Raw genomic sequence first — 22,618 nt, 5'->3', positions numbered from 1 at the left:
GATAACACCAAGACCCAGAGAAGCAACCAACCAACACTCCAGACAAAGTATCTTCCAACATCTGAGGTCTGACTGCACACTCTCGTAGCTCCCTCCACCGTCCCATCACTCTCCCTCCACCGTCCCATCACTCTCCCTCCACCATCCCATCACTCTCCCTCCACACCGTCCTATCACTCTCCCTCCACCGTCCCATCACTCTCCCTCCACCATCCCATCACTCTCCCTCCACACCTTCCCATCACTCACTCCCTCCACACCGTCCCATCACACACTCCCGGGGTCAGACACATAGTGAAACTCCCTCCACACCGTCCCATCACTCACTCCTAGGGTCAGACAGAGTGAAACTCCCTCCACACCATCTCATCACACACTCCCGGGGTGAGACACAGGGTGAAACTCCCTCCACACAGTCCCATCACACACTCCCGGGGTGAGACACAGGGTGAAACTCCCTCCACACCATCCCATCACACACTCCCGGGGTGAGACACAGGGTGAAGCTCCCTCCACACCGTCCCATCACACACTCCCGGGGTGAGACACAGGGTGAAGCTCCCTCCACACCGTCCCATCACACACTCCCGGGGTCAGACACAGAGTGAAGCTCCCTCCACACCGTCCCATCACACATTCCCGGGGTCAGACACAGAGTGAAGCTCCCTCCACACCGTCCCATCACACACTCCCGGGGTCAGACACAGAGTGAAACTCCCTCCACAGCGTCCCATCACACACTCCCGGGGTCAGACACAGAGTGAAACTCCCTCCACACCGTCCCATCACACACTCCCGGGGTCAGACACAGAGTGAAACTCCCTCCACACCGTCCCATCACACACTCCCGGGGTCAGACACAGAGTGAAACTCCCTCCACACCGTCCCATCACACACTCCCGGGGTCAGACACAGAGTGAAACTCCCTCCACACCGTCCCATCACACACTCCCGGGGTCAGATACAGAGTGAAACTCCCTCCACCCGTCCCATCACACACTCCCATGGTCAGACACAGAGTGAAACTCCTTCCAAATGGATTAGTGTTGGTGTGCCAGGAGGGATGTGGTGAAGGAAAGGGACAATTTCTCAGCAGTACGGCGGTAAGACTGTGGAGGTACCTGAAGTGTGCAGTGCCGTCCTTTTGACCAAATTCCTCACCGGGACCCAACATGTAACCTGTGTCCTGCAACAGGCGGAGGCAGTAGAAGACATCGGGTGGTTGGCCCAAGGCCTGTGGGAACAATACGTTACACCGAGAGAAGAGTCAGGAGTTACATGGGAGTGAGGGCATCAGGGAATACACTGGCAACAAAGAAAGGGTCAGAGGATATACCAGGAAAAACCAGATGACTCATTTTGGAAGTAATGGGTCATCCCAACAACTACACCTTCATGGGGTGGGGGTGGGGGGGGATGTTTGACCAGAAGACAGAGGAGCTGAATTAGGCCATTCGGCCCATTGCATCTGCTCCACCATTCCATCATGGCTGATTTTTTAAAACCACTCTCAACACTATCCTCCTGCCTTCTCCCCATAACCTTTGACCCTCTGACTAATCAAGACGCTATCAACCTCTACTTCAAATACACCCTGTGACCTGGGCGCCACAAATTCACCACACTCTGGCTCCTCACCTCTGCTCAAAATGGACATCCCTCTAGTCTGAGGCTGTGCCCTCTGGTCCGAGATTCTCGCACTGTCGGAGTTGGAGAGAGCTTGGAGCAGAGTGGTTTCGGAGTCCATAGCGAGATAGGATCCATCTAATCACTGGGCCGATTTGGAAGCATCGAGTACAGGCGAGGACAGAGCGTATCGCTGCAGTGGGGCCCGGGTCCTAGTGCGGGGGGCAACCCGGTGCTGAGACGATTTAAACACCAGGACAGATGGACTGAAAAGGCAGGGTGTGAGGCGAGGGTTGGGGCCTGATTTACTCTGCTCTCCTTGGCACTGAGACCAAGGCCGTGTCGAGCAGTGGTCGCTCCAGGCTTGAGTGTCAGTGAGTTCCGCAGTGATTAGCTCCACTGTGGAACCAACTGAGACCGAGGCTATGGGCCTACTCTGGCTGTTTGGGGTTTTGGTTTATGGACTCAATTTCGTTCCCAATGCTGATGCTTCTGTTGTTTGCATGATTTCCCCCTCTCCCCCTCTCCTCTCCCCCTCTCCCTCTCCCCCTCTCCCCCCCCCCCTCTCCCCTCTCCCCTCCCCATTGAGTTTTGGTCTCTTTTTCAAAATCAGGTTCTTTTGGGTGTCGTGTGGCTGCCTGCAAGCAGATGGGTTCAAGGTTGTATAGTTTATGCATAGTTTGATAGTAAATATACTGTGAACCTCCTCTGGATCTTCTCACATGCCAGCGCATCCTTTCTTAGACAAAGGGACTCAGATTGCTCACAATACTCTAAATGCCGTTTAAATAGGAGCGTGCGTTTTTCTCATCTACTCCACGAGTACAGACGTACACTCTCCAGTTGCTCTCGTTGAGACACCAGAGACAATTGCTGAGGACACGTTAACCTCCCGCCCCAACCCCACGTCTGCACCGGCGATAGGCATCAAACTGGGCCGTCTGGGTTCAGGCCTGAGCAACTGACGTGAAAGCTGTGACACAGCACAAGAACACAAGACCCAGGAGCAGAATGAGGCCATTTGGCCCACTAACTCTGCTCCACCATTTCATCATGGCCGATCTATTTACCCCTTGGCCCCAATCTCCTGCCTTCTCCCTGTATCCCTCCATGCTCCAGTCAATCGAGAATCTATCAACCTCTGCCTAAAATTTATATACAAGCTTGGCCTCAAATTCCACAGATTCACCACTCTCTGGCTAAAGAAATTCCTCCTCATCTCTGTTCTACAAATATGCCCCTATATTCTGAGGCTGTGTCCTCTGGTCTTATGCACCCCCACCATAAGAAACATCTTTTCCACATCCACTCTATCAAGGCCTCTCACCATTCAATATATTTCAATGAGTCACCCTCATTCTTCTGAATTCTAGTGAATACAGGCCCAGAGCCATCAAACACTCTTCAAATGACAAGCCATTTCAATCCGGGAATCATTTTCATGAACCTCCTTTGACCCCTCTCCAGTTTCAGCACATCCTTTCGAAAGAAAGGGACCCGTAACTGCTCACAAGTGAGGCCTCCCCATGCTTTATAAAGTCTCAACATTACATCCTTTTATATCCCGTGTTGTGGCCCCATTTCAAAGCACACCACATTCCACAATCCCAGGAAGAAGTCTGGGACTGCTGCGCACACATCCCCAGACGCTGGCAAGAGATAGGCACAGACCAAAGCCCTGGCCTGTATCTCTGCTTTTCTTGTCCTTTTGGTGTCAGAATCATCCTGCTGGTGCTCAGAACTGGTTTGTGTATTATCAGTAACGAAGGCCCAGATGCAACTGGGGTTGATTCTCCCCTACCAACAGGTTCAGCTAACTTTCAAGCTAACAGCCCATCAAGGTGCTGCCAGCACATGGGCAGAAAGTGCCAGGCTTCTCACATGTGCCAACGATGAGTCCTGGCACACTCCCTCATAATGGATAGGTACAATTGCTCTGCCCAAGACGCTAGAAACTGCAGAGTGTGGACAACGCAGGAACTAGCCTCCCCTCTGTGCATTCTGTTTATGCTTCCCCCTGCCTCAGGAGAACGTCCACCTGCCCCGGCCGTTCTCCCTTCCCCTCCGACAGAAGTTATGAAAGCCTGAAAACACGTCCCATTAGGCTGAAGGACTGTTTCTGTCTCACTGGGAGAGTCCAAGACCAGAGGACACAGCCACAGAATAGAGGTGCGTCCTTTCAGAATGGAGATGAGGAGGAATTTCATTAGCCAGAGAGTGGTGAATCTGTGAATTCTTTGCCACAGGCAGCTGTGGAGGTCAAGTCTTCATGTATATTTAAGGCAGATAGATTCTTGATTGTTTAGGGCATGAAGGGATATGGGGAGAAGACATGATATTGGGGCTGAAAGGAAAATTTGATCAACCATGATGAAATGGCAGAGGAAACTCGATGGGTCAATGACTTAATTCTGCTCCTATTCTGCTTGAATGATCCTCTAGTATGATAAGACAGACTTTTAATCTCACCATCTACCTTGTTATGATTGTGCACCTTATTGTCTGTGTTTTCTCTGTACAGTGTGTATATAAAAAATTCAACCCCCCCAACATTTTCAGGTTTTATTGTTTTACAACATTGAATCACTGTGGATTTAATTTGGCTCTGTTGACACTGATCAACAAAAAAGTCTCTTCATGTCAAAGTGAAAACAAACTTCTACAAATTGGTCTAAATATACTACAGTTATTTTGTGTTTAATAACTGAATGCATAATTACTCATCCCTTCCAAGTCAGTATTTAGTAGATGCACCTTTGGCAGCAATTACAGCCTTGAGTCTGTGTGGATCGGTCTCGATCAGCTTTGCACACCTGGACACTGCAATTTTTCCCCATTCTTCTTTATAAAACTGATCAAGTTCTATCAGATTTCATGAGGATCATGAGTGAACAGCATTTTTCAAGTTCAGCCTCAAATTCTCAATCCGATTGAGGATTCTGACTCTGACTTGGCCACTCCAGGACATTAACTTTGTTTTTTTAAGCTATTCCTGTGTAACTTTGGCTTTATGCTTGGGATCATTGTCTTGCTGGAAAACAAATCTTCTCCCAAGTCACAGTTTTCTTGCAGACTGCATCAGGTTTTCGTCCAGGATTTCCCTGTATTTTGCTGCATTCATTTTACCCTCTGCCTTTACAAGCCTTCTGGGGCCTGAAGCAATGAAGCATCCCCACAGCATGATGCAGCCACCACCATGCTTCACGGTAGGGATGGTGTGTTTTTGATGATTATAGAAATCTACAGCATATTACACCACACCTCTCACTTCTGATACCCCCTTGTACCTACTTCCTTATGTTAAAGCTATGCCCCTCATGTTAGCCATTTCTGCCCTGGGAAAAGGCCTCTGGCTATCCACATGATCAATTCCTCTCATCATCTTGTACACCTCTATCAGGTCACCTCTCATCCTCCGTCATTCCAAGGAGAAAAGGCCGAGTTCACTCAACCTATTCTCATAAGGCATGCTCTCCAATCCAGGCAACATCCTTGTAAATCTCCTCTATTCTTTCCATAGTATCCACATCCTTCCTGTAGTGAGGTGACCAGAACTGAACACAGTACTCCACGTGGGGTCTAACCAAGATCTTATATAGCTGTAACATTAGCTCACAGCTCTCGAACTAAATTCCACGATTGATGAAAGCCAATACACCATACACCTTCTTATCCACAGAGTCAACCTGCGCAGCTGTTTTGAGTGTCTTATGGACTTGGACCCCAAGATCCCTCTGATCCTCCACACTGCAAAAGGTCTTACCATTAATATTATATTCTGTCTTCAAATTTGACTTACAGAAATGAACCACTTCACACTTAATCTGGGTTAAACTCCATCTGTCACTTCTCAGCTCAGTTCTACATCCTATCGATGTCCTGCTGTAACCTCTGACAGCCCTCCACACTATCCACAACACCCCCAACCTTTGTGTCATCATTAAACCCAGTAACCCACACTTCTAACTTCCTCATCCAGGTCTTGTGATATGTGGATTTCACTTATGCCAAACATAGCGTTTAGTCTGATGGCCAATAAGCTCAGTTTTGGTTTCTTCAGACCATAGAACATTCTTCCAGCTGACTTCAGAGAGGTTTCATCTCACTCTATTTTCCCCCAAAAGTGACTTCCTCTTTGCCACTCTCCCGTAAAGCTGCATCTGGTGAAGCACACAGGCCACAGTTGTCTGCAGTCTCTCCCATCTCAGCCGCTGAAGCTTGTAGCTCCTCCAGAGTTGTCGTAGGTCTCTTGGTGGCCTCTCTCACTAATCTCCTTCTTGCACGCTCACTCAGTTTTTGAGGATGGCCTACTCTAGGCAGATTTACAGCTGTGCCATATTCTTTCCATTTCTTCATGATCGACCTAACTATGGTCCAAGGAATATTCAGTGACTTGGAAATTTTCTTGTATTCATCTCCTGACTTGTGCTTTTCAATAACCTTTTTGCGGAGTTGCTTGGAGTGTTCTTTTGTCTTCATGGTGTAGCTTTTCCAGGCTAGTGACTCACCAACAGTTACAGATACAGGTGTATTTCAAAGGTATCATTTAAGGTCAGAGAAATGTATACAATATACATCCTGAAATGCTTTTTCTTCACAACAGAGGAGTGCCCCAAAGAATGAATGACAGTTACATGGTAGAACCCCAAAGTCTCCCCCAGCTCCCCCCTCCCGCATGTAAGCGGGAGACAAGCAACAATTCCGCCCTCCCTCCCCCCCATCAGTAAGAAAAAGGCATCAGCACCACCACTGAGCACTCAGCCACGAGCAAAGCAACAGCAAAGACACAGACCTTGCGGTTTCCCCAAAGACTTCATGTTTCACCCGGCATTCAGCATACCGCAGGCTCTCTCTCTCGCTCCCTGAGAAGGGAGAAGGAGGTGTCTCCATTTTCCCAGCGAGCGGGGAGACATAACAAACAACTCGCTGGTCTACGATGTTAAAAGTCCGTTACGTCGCTTTTTTGAGCTCTGTGCCTGAAGACCGCAAAGATCCTGGGTCCCCAGGCACACAGCAGATATCCCGACTCCCCCAGCGACACACGGGTCTCCTGTCGTGACACTGGCCCTCGATCCAGCCGTCTCCAGAGCCCAGAGATCATAGGCTTTTGAATCCGAGCCTTTGGTGTGCAGAACAACGGCCAGTCCTGAAACCCTGAGAATGGGTCCCATTCCCACAAAGAACCGAAGTCAGTGTGCAACTCCGGGCCAGGGTCTTCGAAAGGGAAATTAAAGATGGAAGCCGAGCTGTTTCTGAAGATGCAAACAAAGGAGTCGCCATCTGGTACCATTAACCCTCCTAAGCTCCAGCTTCAATTTTACTACAATCAGCTGAAACACCTCGACTGTACACAGGTCTCCAAAAGCAGATCCCCATTTAACTGATTGACTCCTAAAACCAATTGTCTGTACCACTGCTGATTTAGTGTGTCACATTCAAGGGGGAGGGGTGAATACTTATGCAATCGATTATTTTGTGTTTCATATTTGTAATTTAGATCACTTCGTAGAAATCTGTTTTCACTTTGACACAAGAGTTTTTTTTCTGTTGATCAGTGTCAAAAGAAACCCTGCCAAAGGGTCTCGGCCCAAATCGTCGACTGTACTTTTTTCCAATGATGCTGCCTGGCCTGCTGAGCTCCCCCAGCATGTTGTGTGTGTCGCTGGGATTTCCAGCATCTGCAGATTTTCTCTTGTTTCCAAATTAACGTTGTGATTCAATGTTATAAAACATGAAAACTTCTGGGGGCGGGGGAATACTTTTTATTGTCATTGTATCTGTTACTCTGTTACTGTTTTACCTTGTACGCCCCCAATGCACTGTGGAAGTGACGGAATGGACGGCATACAGAGCAGGGTTTATATTTCGAAAAACTCATAATTCCCACACCCCGCACCACTTGCTTTTACCTCCTCCCCAAGATCCATAAGCCTGACTGTCCTGGTAGGCCCATAGTTTCAGCCTGCTCCTGTCCCACCGAACTTGTATCTGCCTACCTCGACTCCATTTTGTCACCCATAGTTCAGTCCCTCCCTACCTACATCCGGGATACATCCCATGCCCTCCACCTCTTCAATAACTTCCAGCTCCCCAGTCCCGACCTCTTCATTTTCACCATGGATGTCCAATCCTTACACACTTCCATTCCCCATCAAGAAGGCTTCAAAGCCCTCCGCTACGTTCTAAACAATAGACCTCACCAGTTCCCCAACACCACCACACTCCTCAGGTTGGCGGAACTGGTACTCACACTTAATAACTTCTTCAGACCTAGGGTGTAGCTATGGGCACTCGCATGGGTCCCAGCTATGCCTGCCTCTTCGTAGGTAATGTGGGACAGTCTATGCTCCAAATCTATACTGGTACCGCTCCCCAACTTTTCCTTCGATACATTGATGACTATATTGGTGCTGCTTCCTGCACCCATGCTGAGCTCATCAATTTCATCGACTTTGCCTCTAACTTTCACCCTGCCCTCCAATTTACTTGGTCCATCTCGAACACTTCTCTCCCCTTTCTCGATCTCTCGGTCTCCATCTCTGGAGACAGACTGTCCACTGACATCTTCAATAAACCCACTGACTCCCATAACTACCTTGATTATACCTCTTCCCACCCTGACAAATGCAAAAATTCTATTCCCAGTTCCTCTGTCTCTGCCGCATCTGCTCCCAGGACGAGGCTTTCAGTTCCAGGACATCTCAAATGTCCTCTTTCTTTAAGGATCGTGGTTTCCCTTCTGCCGTCATCGATGCCCTCACCCGCGTCTCCTCCATTTCCCGCACTTCGGCCCTCACCCCATCCTCCCGTCACCACAACAGGGATCGAGTTCCGCTTATCCTCACCTACCACTCCACCAGTCTCCAGATCCAGCATATTATCCTCTGCAACTTCCTCCACCTTCAACAGGACCCCACCACCAAGCACATCTTTCTCTCTCTACCCCTTTCCACTTTCCGCAGGGATCGTTCCCTCTGCGACTGCCTGGTCCACACGTCCCTCCCCACAGATCTCCCACCTGGCACTTATCCCTGCAAGCGTAAGTGCTACACCTGTCCCTACACCTCCTCTCTTACCCCCATTCAGGGCCCCGGACAGTCCTTCCAGGTGAGGCAACACTTCACTTGTGAGTCTGTCGGGGTAATCTGTTGCATCCGGTGCGGCCTCCTCTACATCGGCGAGACCCGACGCAGATTGGGGGACCGCTTCGTCGAGCACCCCCACTCCATCCGCCACAACAGACAGGATCTCCCGGTTGCCACCCACTTCAACTCTCCCTCTCATTCCCATTCGGATATGTCCATACATGGCCTCCTCTACTGCCATGATGAGACCAAACTCAGGTTGGAGGAGCAACACCCCATATACCGTCTGGGTAGTCTCCAGCCCCTTGGCATGAACATCGAATTCTCCAACTTCTGGTAATTCCCTCCCTCTCCCTTCCCCATCCCACCTTCACTCTGTCTCCTCTTCTAGCTGCCTATCACCTCTCGTGACTCTGCCTTCTTCTACTACCCATAGTGCTTTCCCCTATAGATTCCTTCTTCACCTCTCCTGCCTATCCCCTCCCTCACCCCTTGATCTTTCCTCTGATTGGTTTTTCACCTGGCACATTCCACCCTCCCCCCACGTTTTTATAGGGCCCCTGCCCCCTCCTCCTTTAGTCCTGACGAAGGGTCTCGGCCCGAAACGTTGACTGCTCCTTTCAACGGATGCTGACCGACCTGAGTTCATCCAGCTTTTTGTCCGTCAGGGTTTATACTGGTACATGTGGACCGCTCGAAAACTCTCATCTGAAACCCCCGCTGCCTGGCGGTTTTACCCATCCATGGAGAAGGCTTCGGGGGTTACATCGAGGAAATCTGAAGTTGTCATCCCCCAGGCTGATTGGCAACCCACGTGACGTAGTTGGAGGCAATCTGTATCAATTTCTGCCGTTCTTTGGATTTGCTATTCGTGTGGAGAGGGGAATCCCGCTGCTCGCTCTCCATATGGGACTGCTCAGGCTTCAGTATACAACGTATTTATTTTATTTCGAGAAAACCCGTGGATTTCTCCTTCTACCCCAGCATTCCCCGACTCGAACCCTAACTATAAACGGGACAATATGTTTTTGGACTGTGGGAGGCAACCAGGGCAGCGGGGAAAACCAACGCATTCCACGCAGAGGGGTTACAGACGAAGGGCTTGAAGTCCTAAGCCTGTCGCGCTCACCGTGGTGTCCTGGACAGGAACGTAATATCCATGGTCGACCCAGGTCAACGGAGGGCCTCGGTACAACCGATTTACTAGAACCTCGCTACTGCTTCTGAGCTCAGCTCCTTCCCACACCCCCACCAAGGTCCCTCCCACCCACCTGCTCAGATCAGGAGTGGCACAGCGAGATACCTCCACCCCTGCAGCCTGCCCCAGACACTGGTGAGGTGGGACTTACCGCAGACACTTCTCTGGCTCTGGCCGGGAGCTCGATCCTCGGGAAGGCATAAATGCCGCTGCGGATGGGGGTACAGTGCACTCCGGGGATGCGGTTCAGCATTTCTTCTGTCAGCTGGGATTTAGCGGACAACTTTGTCACAGACTCCTGCTTCTCCTATCAAAGTTATAACCATATAACCATATAACAATCACAGCACGGAAACAGGCCATTCCAGCCCTCCTAGTCCGTGCCGAACTCTTAATCTCACCTAGTCCCACCTACCCGCACTCAGCCCATAACCCTCCACTCCTTTCCTGTCCATATACCTATCCAATTTTACCTTAAATGACACAACTGAACTGGCCTCTACTACTTCTACAGGAAGCTCATTCCACACAGCTATCACTCTCTGAGTAAAGAAATACCCCCTCGTGTTTCCCTTAAACTTTTGCCCCCTAACTCTCAAATCATGTCCTCTCGTTTGAATCTCCCCTACTCTCAATGGAAACAGCCTATTCACGTCAACTCTATCTATCCCTCTCAACATTTTAAATACCTCGATCAAATCCCCCCTCAACCTTCTACGCTCCAATGAATAGAGACCTAACTTGTTCAACCTTTCTCTGTAACTTAAGTGCTGAAACCCAGGTAACATCCTAGTAAATCGTCTCTGCACTCTCTCTAATTTATTGATATCTTTCCTATAATTCGGTGACCAGAACTGTACACAATAGTTAAATATGGAAAGTCCTGCAAATAACTCAGTGAGCCATCATAACACATAATTTTAAACATTCCAACTATCTGATCCATCCACCTTAACATCCCACCGAATACATCACGCAATTTAAATATCCTCCAGATCTCAAACCCCGCCCTCACATATCAAACCCCGCCCACACTGATCAAACCCCGCCCACACTGATCAAACCCCGCCCTCTCTGATCAAACCCCGCCCTCACTGATCAAACCCCGCCCTCACTGATCAAACCCCGCCCTCTCTGATCAAACCCCGCCCTCTGATCCATCCACCTTTTCAGTTTAATTTAGCAATTCACCAACAATCAGCATAAAGTTCATTGTCACTGTTATCTGTAACTTTTTTGCTTTGTGACTGTAGTAGAGTTTGAAATACAAAATGGCAGAAATAACTAGCGGGTAAATGAACAGTGCGGTCGTACTCGCGGCGGGAGCACTGAACTGGGATTCATGGATTCTTGGACCGTCCAGTAATCTGATGGAGAAGAGGACGAGGCTGTTCCTGAACCGTTGAGCGAGGGGCTTCAGGCTCCTGAGGCCGGTAACGAGAGGCATTCCGTGCTCCAGTCCCTCCTTTACAACAAATCCACCTTAACGTTTCTTTATAACACCTGAACTCTGCAATTCGTAGAATTTAGCAGCAGTCTACCTTAACGGACTGTCACAGCACATTTACTCATTTAAGGAAAGAGCGCGAATTTACAGCGAGCACCTACGCTCCATTCCTCCAGCATTGTGTGTGTGTTGCGCGGAGCAGAATCTTCCAGCCCAACGAGGCGCTCCACCCAGCGACCAACATATTCAATCCTCGCCTATGTGTGAGTGAGGCCTCGCATGGATATTGCGGTCCGAACTGTCGAGATACGCAAGCCTGGGCAGTACGATACGGAGAGCCAGCTGTTGCCCGCGTAGCAAGCTCCCCCTCTCCACACAGCTGATAAGCCCAAAGGAACGGCAGAGACCGATACAGTTTGGTACTATAAGACCATATGATATAGGAGCAGAAGTAGGCCATTTGGCCCATCGAGTTTGTCCTGTCATTCAATCATGGACTGATTCAATTCTTCCAGTCATCCCCACTCCCCTGCCTCTCGTGGCAACAAATTCCACAAATTTACCATCCTTTGACTAAAGTAATTTCTCTGCATCTGTTCAATCCTGAAGTCATGCCCTCTTGTCCTAGAATCCTCTACCATGGGAAATAACTTTGCCATATCTAATCAGTTCAGACCTTTTAACATTCAGAATGTTTCTATGAGATACCCCCCTCATTCTCCTGAACTCCAGGGAATACAGCCCAAGAGCTGCCAGACATTCCTCACACATTCCTGGAATCATTCTCGTGAATCTTCTCTGAACCTTCTCCAATGTCAGTATATCCTTTCTAAAATAAGGAGCCCAAAACTGCACACAACACTCCAGGTCTGGTCTCACGAGTGCCTTATAGAGCCTCAACATCACATCCCTGCTCTTATATTCTGTGCCTCTAGAAATGAATGCCAACATTGCTTTCGACTTCTTCATAACCAAATCAACCTGGAGGTTAACCTTTAGTATATAGAACATAGAATAGTACAGCACATTACAGGCCCTTCGGCCCACAATGTTGTGCTGACCCTCAAACCCTGCCTCCCATATAACCCCCCACCTTAAATTCCTCCATATACCTGTCTAGCAGTCTTTTAAATTTCACTAGTGTATCTGCCTCCACCACTGACTCAGGCAGTGCATTCCATGCACCAACCACTCTGTGAGTGAAAAACCTTCCTCTAATATCCCCCTTGAACTTCCCTCCCCTTACCTTAAAGCCATGTCCTCCTGTACTGAGCAGTGGTGTCCTGGGGAAGAGGCGCTGGCTGTCCACTCTATCTATTCCTCTTGATGTCTTGTACACCTCTATCATGTCTCCTCTCATCCTCCTTCTCTCCAGTGAGTAAAGCCCTAGCTCCCTTAATCTCTGATCATAATGCATACTCTCTAAACCAGGCAGCATCCTGGTAAATCTCCTCTGTACCCTTTCCAATGCTTCCACATCCTCCCTATAGTGAGGCGACCAAAACTGGACACAGTACTCCAAGTGTGGCCTAACTAGAGTTTTATAGAGCTGTAACATTACATCGCATCTCTTAAACTCTATCCCTTGACTTATGAAAGCTAACACCCCATAAGCTTTCTTAACTACCCTATCTACCTGTGAGGCAACTTTCAGGGATCTGTGGACATGTACCCCCAGATCCCTCTGCTCCTCTACACTCCCAAGTATCCTGCCATTTACTTTGTACTCTGCCTTGGAGTTTGTCCTTCCAAAGTGTACGACCTCACACTTCTCCGGGTTGAACTCCATCTGCCACTTCTCAGCCCACTTCTGCATCCTATCAATGTCTCTCTGCAATCTTTGACAATCCTCTACACTATCTACAACACCACCAACCATTGTGTCATCTGCAAACTTGCCAACCTACCCTTCTACCCCCACATCCAGGTCGTTAATAAAAATCACGAAAAGTAGAGGTCCCAGAACCGATCCTTGTGGGACACCACTAGTCACAACCCTCCAATCTGAATGTACTCCCTCCACCACGACCCTCTGCTTTCTGCAGGCAAGCCAATTCTGAACCCACCTGGCCAAACTTCCCTTGATCCCATGCCTTCTGACTTTCTGAATAAGCCTACCGTGTGGTACCTTGTCAAATGCCTTACTAAAATCCATGTAGATCACATCCACAGCACTACCCTCATCTATATGCCTGGTCACCTCCTCAAAGAACTCTATCAGGCTTGTTAGACACGATCTGCCCTTCACAAAGCCATGCTGACTGTCCCTGATCAGACCATGATTCTCTAAATGCCCATAGATCCTATCTCTAAGAATCTTTTCCAACAGCTTTTCCACCACAGACGTAAGACTCACTGGTCTATAATTACCCAGACTATCCCTGCTACCTTTTTTGAACAAGGGGACAACATTTGCCTCCCTCCAATCCTCTGGTACCATTCCCGTGGACAACGAGGACATAAAGATCCTAGCCAGAGGCTCATCAATCTCTTCCCTCGCCGTGTGGAGCAGCCTGGGGAATATTCCATCAGGCCCCGGAGATTTATCCATCCTAATGTATTTTAACAACTCCAACGCCTCCTCTCCCTTAATATCAACATGCACAAGGACTTAATATCTTAATATCTTGCACAAGGACTCCCAAGTTCCTTTGCATCTCTGCATTTTGAATTCTCTCCCTATCTAAATAATTGTCTGCCCATTTATTTCTTCCACCAAGATGCATGACCATACACTTTCCAACATTGTATTTCATTTACCACTTCTTTGCCCATTCCCCTAAACTATCTAAGTCTCTCTGCAGACTCTGTTTCCTCAACACTACCGGCCCCTCCACCGATCTTTGTATCATCAGCAATTTTAGTCACAAATCAATTAATCCCATAGTCCAAATCATTGACGAACATCGTAAAAAGCAGTGGTCCCAACACCGACCCCTGTGGAACTCCACTGGTAACTGGCAGCCAGCCAGAATAGGATCCCTTTATTCCCACTCTGTTTTCTGCCGATCAGCTGATGCTCCACCCATGCCAGTAATTTCCCAGTAATTCCATGGGCTCTTATCTTGCTAAGCAGCCTCATGTGCGGCACCTTGTCAAAGACCTTCTGAAAATCCAAGTACACCACATCTACTGCATCTCCTTTGTCTACCCTGCTTGTCATCACCTCAAAGAATTGCAGTAGGTTTGTCAGGCAGGATTTTCCTTTCAGGAAACCATGCTGGCTTTGGCCTATCTTGTCATGTGCCTCCAGGTACTCCATAATCTCATCCCTAACTATCGATTCCAACGACTCCTGTCAGTAGAAACAGTTCTGTTGGGTTTAGTAGCTGAGCCACACGTGAAGGCCAGGAGCTGGACTTGGTTGTCAGAGGCTGTTTGAGGTGCATGCCATTGGGAGCGTTTAATAGGCAGTGAGAGCTTGTCCCCATTACCACCCCCGGCTGTAACAACCTTAAGCATCGCTAGTCTAACCACAGGACAATTTACAATGACCAATTGACCTACGAACTGCAACGTCTTTGGATGGTGGGAGGAAACCGGAGCACCCAGAGGACACTTGTGCGGTCACAGGGGAGAATGGACAGCAGTGGAATCGAACTCCAAACTCAGAGCTGTTACAGCATCGCGCAAACCGCTGTTCTCACCCACATCAAATTCACGTTATCTCGGTTGTCCGCCCTAATTCACAATATTTGCTCCTGTAGTGATTTAACAGTACAGTTCTTTCTGATAGCCTGCACACAGGGTACAATCTGCCCTAACTCCACATTCCACCAGAACAGTCTACTTTAACCTGTTAATCATCAGTAACTCATCAGCCTTCCTCACGGCAACAATCACAAGAAAGGAGAAATTGGGCTGATCCACTGCCCTTGCCCATGGCCACACTATCTAGGCAGGAAGTGGGGGGCTCCGGCGGAGGGAGGGGCTCGATTGATCTCAGAGTTACACACCCGAGGGCTGTCGTGTTCAGTGTTTGTTTAATTACAGTAATGCTGATGCACTAACAAGTTGGACAGAGCAATCACAGATGGAACAAAATGCTGTGAACTGTGATTTGGGCATGTTACACCCTGTTGGACCCCGGAGGGCATTTACACCATACCAGGGGGTAAAAGCCCATAGAAGTGGCACAGAACAGGTAGATAAGGTGATGAAGACATCTGTCTTCCTGAAATCACACAACCCGCTTCCTCGGGAAGTGAAAGAAATTCACACATGCTCGTGGACCCTTGCCAGCTATCCAGATACGTCAGGGCTCCGTTCAACAACTGCTCTGCCCGTGACCATGAGAAACTGCAGAGAGGTGCGAAAACAGCTCAGCTCAGCACAGAAATCGGTCCCCCTCCCTCCACACACCGTCTATACTCGTGACTGCCTTTGTTAAGCACTAACACACCTCCCAGCGGGCAAAAGATACAAAAGCCTGAGGGCACAGGCTGAAAGACAGCTGCTACCCCACTCCCACTGTTATACGGCCATTGAATGCAGGGGTTTTATGCCGCGGACCCCCTACCATTTACCAAGGGGTCTGCGGACTGCAGGTTGGCAACCCCTGAGTTAAATGGACTCTTCACCTATGTGATCTTGCCTGCACTGCACTTTCTCTGTGGCTGTGACACTTTATTCTGCACTCTGTTACTGTTTCACTGCTCTGCGGATGTGACAGCTGCAGAGAAACCCTCCTCACCATCGAGGATACCTTCAAGGGGCTGTGCCTCCAGAAGGCGGTATCCACCCCTCTCCCCACCACCCAGGACATGCCCTCTTCTTATTGATACAATCAGGAGCCTGAAGACACACGTACAACGTTTCAGGAACAGCTTCCTTCCTTCCGCCATCAGATTTTTCTGTCAAAACAACCATTTTCACAATACAGTGTATGTCGGTGATAATAAACCTGATCTTGACTCTCATGGTCCTCAGACTCCAGCACGGATGGCCCCAAATCCGAGGCTGCCAGAGGAGGAGGGTTGGGCGTGGGGCTAGCAGCTACATCCCTCAAAACTCAGAGCTGCACAAATGCCAGCAGACGTTCCAAAGAGCTCATCGCTTGGAGAGGGAAGGGCACAGCAAGAAGATGGGCTACAGCCGGCGACTACCTGAAAGGCTCGCCAGACGGAGGACTCTGTCGAGCTGCTTTTGGCGGCCTATGGCCCAGTACAGGCGAAGGGCTCTGCTCCTGAAGAAACCTCTCCCCCCTTCCCATTGTCACAGAGAACGCAGACGGCCCTTCAGCCCAGGATAGGCAAGACAGCCTGTACAGAGTCACCATGTCTAATACCAGAAGGCCTAGGGTGAGAGGTGGTACTTTCAAAGGGCAGCAATGAAAGTCCTCCATCTCTCTGTCCTTGGTCACACACAGATGTAGAAGGATTCTTCATTGCTGTTTCTCTAACAATAATTTTGACCAGTCAGGGTTGTTAGCTGAACCCCCGAACCTGGAGGACTGGTGGACCACTCTTAGTCTGGCCTCTGCCCTTTCACCTGTCCGGCATGGGTGACCCTACCAACAGTCAAAGCATAAATTCTGACCCCAGCCAACTCCAGGTCATTGAGGCATGCAAGCCTCCAAATCCCATGATGAGGTTATGGTCCTCTTGGAGGACAGAGTAGTGGGTGCCTGGCGTGCACTGCCTGGGGTGTTAAAGAGGCTCTTTGGTGAGAGCATGAAATGCAGGAAATGCAGGGATACAGTCATTGTGCAGGACCAAGGATCAAAGGTCAACGTTATATGGGTGCAGAGTGGAGATATGCTTCTACCAAAGACCCTCCTTCCCTCCGCTATCCTGCAGGTCACCCATGGACAAGGTGTAGCACCTGCTTAGCCCCCAAGCTGGGTCACGAGAGGCCATAGGAGCAGGTGGTGGACGGTCGTATGAGCATCCGGTGCAGATCACAAGTCCTGGTCATGTGACCACCGACACCAGGCAGACAATCTCTGAAGAGTATTGATAATGGCTGGGGGTCACCCGTCTTGTAAAGACACTGCCCCAGAAGAAGGCAATGGCAAAGCACTTCTGTGGAAAACTTGCCGAGAACTGTTTTGGGAAGACCATGATCACATACATCATACGACATGGCACATAATGATAATGCTTTACATGTATTGAGAGCTTTTGCAATATTCAAAAATATTAAACAATTCTTAAGAATAGCTAATGAACTAAAATAATGTTGGAAACCCAGATATGGAATAAAATGTATATAGCACATAAATACCAGCATGGGCTTACAGTGTAAAGAACTTTATAAACAGTGGTCAAAGTGCTCAGTCTTGGGCAGCGAATGAGGTGATAGTTAGAGGAGGGTGTGGGGGGAGCTAAGCAGAATGGTTAACTGTCTGTGGGAAGAAACCTTGATGATGGCATGAAGTCTTTGTTTTAATATCCTGAAAACACTTTTTAGAAGGGAGATTTAGGAAAAGACAGTTTGCTGGTCTGCAATGAATTTTCCCGTCTGCTTATTTATCCTGCACACATATAGGCAGAAGCGAGTAGTTTAGTGAGGTGTTTGATCATGAGTCGAATTAGTTTGGCTGAACATGGTGGGCCGGAGGCCTAACCCAGCGCTGCAGTGCTCTCTGCTTCCTGCATGGACTTCTCTCTCTCTCTCAGATTGTTAGACTCACAGCCTGGAAGAGCGGGTACGAGGGGTCTCCAGGATCAGGTGGGTTGGTGGCCACCTCCATGGCGATCTGAGACGGCAGCGAGCACGAGACAAATGTGCCCACCATCTGTCTGAAGTAATACTGCACGGCAGGGTCCATGTTCAGCACCTCCACGAAACAACCCCGTACACCCGACCTGTCAGCACAGAGAGAGGGGGAACTGATTAACGTCACAGCTTATTCCTGATAGAGCAGTTAACAGGTCACGTGATGTGCATGCCCTTCTGAGTTAAAGGAATGAGACCCAAAGTCAGGAAATGATGTTACAGCTTTATAAACATCTGACAGGCCGTATTACAAACAGTTCTGGTCACTCTATCATAGGAAGGATGTCGGGGCTTTGGAGAGGGAGCAGAAGGGGTTCACCAGGATGCTGCTTGGATTAGAGGGCGTGAGCTATAACAAGAGGTTGGACAAACTTGGGTTGTTTTCATTGGAGGCTGAGGGAAGATCTGATGGAGGTTTATATGACTATGAGAAGCATAGAGAGAAAGGACAGACAGTATCTTCTCCCCAGAGTTGAAATGACTCAGGCCAGAAGGCGTGCATTGAAGGTTGGAGGTCACAGAGAAGGAGATGTACAGGGCAAGTCCATTTACTCAGATTGGTGAGCTTCTGGGTGGAGCTGGACACAGATACATTAGGGATTTCTAAAAATGATGATAGGCACAAGAATATGAGGAAAATGGAAAGGCATGGGCAGTGTGCAGGCAGAAGGGATGAGTTAGCCATTTCATGACTGATTTAAATGGTTCGGTATGGTATGGTAGGATGAATAGACTGTACCTGTGCTATACTGGGTTAAGATCTATGAATCACCCAAAAGCCGGGGCCAAAGTCAGAGGCAGGTTAATATTCATCTGCACAATTCCATGTGGTACTGGTGCAATGAAAAAACTTCTATGCAGCAGCATCAGTGGCACAGAGCATCAGATCAACAGCGCCACAACACTGATCATCAGATAATCAGCATCATCACAGGAATAGAGCATCAGATAATCATCATCATCACAGGAATAGAGCATCAGATAATCAGCATCATCATCACAGGCACAGAGCATCAGATGATCAGCATCATCATCACAGGCACAGAGCATCAGATGATCAGCATCATCATCACAGGCACAGAGCATCAGATCATCAGCATCATCATCACAGGCACAGAGCATCAGATCATCAGCATCATCATCACAGGCACAGAGCATCAGATCATCAGCATCATCATCACAGGCACAGAGCATCAGCATCATCATTACAGGCACAGAGCATCAGATGATCAGCATCATCATCACAGGCACAGAGCATCAGCATCATCATCACAGGCACAGAGCATCAGCATCATCATCACAGGCACAGAGCATCAGATCATCAGCATCATCATCATCATCACAGGCAGCAGTTAATAAGTATTTATGAGAGAACTACTGATAAATTCAAAATTATGCACAAATTGAAGGAAAGTATGAGTAGAAGAAAAAAATTGAAATCAGTTTTATTGGAAAGTGGTCACAGTCCTGCCATGTGCAGAAGTTCGCTGATGACACGGCCATAGTGGGGTGTGTCAGGAATGGACAGGAGGAGGAGTATAGGAAACTGATACAGGACTTTGTGATATGGTGCAACTCAAACTACCTGCGTCTCAATATCACCAAGACCAAGGAGATGGTGGTGGACTTTAGGAGATCTAGGCCTCATATGGAGCCAGTGATCATTAATGGAGAATGTGTGGAGCAGGTTAAGACCTACAAGTATCTGGGAGTACAGTTAGACGAGAAGCTAGACTGGACTGCCAACACAGATGCCTTGTGCAGGAAGGCACAGAGTCGACTGTACTTCCTAAGAAGGTTGGCGTCATTCAATGTCTGTAGTGAGATGCTGAAGATGTTCTATAGGTCAGTTGTGGAGAGCGCCCTCTTCTTTGTGGTGGCGTGTTGGGGAGGAAGCATTAAGAAGAGGGACGCCTCACGTCTTAATAAGCTGGTAAGGAAGGCGGGCTCTGTCGTGGGCAAAGTACTGGAGAGTTTAACATCGGTAGCTGAGCGAAGGGCGCTGAGTAGGCTACGGTCAATTATGGATAACTCTGAACATCCTCTACATAGCACCATCCAGAGACAGAGAAGCAGTTTCAGCGACAGAAGGTTACTATCGATGCAATGCTCCTCAGACAGGATGAAGAGGTCAATACTCCCCAGTGCCATTAGGCTTTACAATTCTACCGCCAGGACTTAGAACTTTTTAAAAGCTATTATTAATGCTTTTTGAGATAGTGATTTAGATGCATATCATATTTTTTTTTTACTGAGTTAAGTATTGTATGTAATTAGTTTTGCTACAACAAGTGTATGGGACATTGGAAAAAAGTTGAATTTCCCCATGGGGATGAATAAAGTATCTATCTATCTATCTATCTATCTATCAGTGTCGTAATTCTCAGTTGGTGATTTGGTTTGTGCTGTTTGGTTCAGGAACCGGATGGTTGAAGGAAACTACCTGTTCCTGAAACAGGTGCTGCGGGTCGTCTGCCTTCATTACCCCCGCCCAGGGTGGAGCTCAGTACCTGGGGGTGTGGGATGTCCAGTCTCAGGACCTGGTGGTGTCGGATGTCCAGTATCAGTACCTGGTGGTGTCGGATGTCAGGTCTCAGGATCTGGTGGTGTGGGACGGATGTCCGGTCTCAGGACCTGGTGGTGTGGGACGGATGTCCGGTCTCAGGACCTGGTGGTGTGGGACGGATGTCCGGTCTCAGGACCTGGTGGTGTGGGACGGATGTCCATTCTCAGGACCTGGTGGTGTGGGACGGATGTCCGGTCTCAGGACCTGGTGGTGTGGGACGGATGTCCGGTCTCAGGACCTGGTGGTGTGGGACGGATGTCCGGTCTCAGGACCTGGTGGTGTGGGACGGATGTCCATTCTCAGGACCTGGTGATGTGGGACGGATGTCCGGTCTCAGGACCTGGTGGTGTGGGACGGATGTCCGGTCTCAGTACCGGGGGGTGTGGGATGTCCAGTCTCAGTACCTGGTGGTGTGGGACGGATGTCCGGTCTCAGTACCTGGTGGTGTGGGATGTCCGGTCTCAGTACCTGGTGGTGTGGGACGGATGTCCGGTCTCAGGACCTGGTGGTGTGGGACGGATGTCCGGTCTCAGTACCTGGTGGTGTGGGACGGATGTCCGGTCTCAGGACCTGGTGGTGTGGGACGGATGTCCGTCAGTACCTGGTGGTGTGGGACGAATGTCCGGTCTCAGTACCTGGTGGTGTGGGACGGATGTCCAGTCTCATTACCTGGTGGTGTGGGATGTCCATTCTCAGGAGCTGGTGGTGTGGGACGGATGTCCGGTCTCAGTACCTGGTGGTGTGGGACGGATGTCCGGTCTCAGTACCTGGTGGTGTGGGATGTCCAGTCTCAGTACCTGGTGGTGTGGGACGGATGTCCGGTCTCAGTACCTGGTGGTGTGGGACGGATGTCCGGTCTCAGTACCTGGTGGTGTGGGACGGATGTCCGGTCTCAGTACCTGGTTTTGTGGGACGGATGTCCGGTCGCAGGACCTGGTGGTGTGGGACGGATGTCCGGTCTCAGTACCTGGTGGTGTGGGACGGATGTCCGGTCTCAGTACCCTGGTGGTGTGGGGACGGATGTCCGGTCTCAGTACCTGGTTTTGTGGGACGGATGTCCGGTCGCAGGACCTGGGTGGTGTGGGATGTCCGGTCTCAGTACCTGGGGGTGTGGGACGGATGTCCGGTCTCAGTACCTGGGGGTGTGGGACGGATGTGGGATGGATGTCCGGTCTCAGTACCTGGTTTTGTGGGACGGATGTCCGGTCTCAGTACCTGGTGGTGTGGGACGGATGTCCGGTCTCAGTACCTGGTTTTGTGGGACGGATGTCGGTCTCAGTACCTGGGGGTGTGGGACGGATGTGGGATGGATGTTCCGGTCTCAGTACCTGGTTTTGTGGGGACGGATGTCCGGGTCTCACTACCTGGTGATGTGGGATGTCCATTCTCAGTATCTGGGGGTGTGGGATGTCCAGTCTCAGTACCTGGTGGTGGTGGGACGGATGTCCGGTCTCAGTACCTGGTGGTGTGGGGACGGATGTCCATTCTCAGGACCTGGTGGTGTGGGACAGATGTCCATTCTCAGGACCTGGTGTGTGGGATGGATGTCCAGTCTCAGTACCTGGTGGTGTGGGATGTCCGGTCTCAGTACCTGGGGTGTGGGATGTCCAGTCTCAGGACCTGGTGGTGTGGGACGGATGTCATTCTCAGGACCTGGTGGTGTGGGACGGATGTCCTGTCTCTTGACCTGGTGGTGTTGGACGGATGTCCGGTCTCAGGACCTGGTGGTGTGGGATGTCCAGTCTCAGTACCTGGGTGGTGTGGGACGGATGTCCGGTCTCAGGACCTGGTGGTGTGGGATGTCCGGATCTCAGTACCTGGTGGTGTGGGACGGATGTCCAGTCTTGGACCTGGTGGTGTGGGACGGATGTCTGGTCTCAGTACCTGGTTTTGTGGGACGGGAATGTCCGGGTCGCAGGACCTGGTGGTGTGGGACGGATTGTCCGGTCTCAGTACCTGGTGGTGTGGGACGGATG

The 22,618-nt window shown here is 49.6% G+C and overlaps 1 protein-coding gene across 5 annotated transcripts in view; it reads right to left on the bottom strand.

Moving 5' to 3' along the window:
- The window catches only part of LOC140732498 (alanine aminotransferase 2-like), a 74,774-nt gene that overhangs the window by 5,020 nt on the left and 47,136 nt on the right, over window positions 1-22,618 (bottom strand). For 3 of the 5 annotated variants that reach the window (XM_073055264.1, XM_073055267.1, XM_073055265.1), the window contains 3 exons: window positions 17,991-18,165; window positions 10,061-10,216; window positions 1,122-1,234 (listed from right to left, as the gene is read on the bottom strand). In XM_073055264.1, the coding sequence (XP_072911365.1) occupies window positions 1,122-1,234; window positions 10,061-10,216; window positions 17,991-18,165 (444 nt within the window). The remainder of the gene's footprint in view (window positions 1-1,121; window positions 1,235-10,060; window positions 10,217-17,990; window positions 18,166-22,618) is intronic. The other 2 variants (XM_073055266.1, XM_073055269.1) reach the window with 2 other exon arrangements.

Source organism: Hemitrygon akajei, chromosome 8 (genome assembly GCF_048418815.1).
Source record: "Hemitrygon akajei chromosome 8, sHemAka1.3, whole genome shotgun sequence".
Lineage (NCBI taxonomy): Eukaryota > Metazoa > Chordata > Chondrichthyes > Myliobatiformes > Dasyatidae > Hemitrygon > Hemitrygon akajei.
This window is presented reverse-complemented; position numbering and strand designations above follow the sequence as displayed.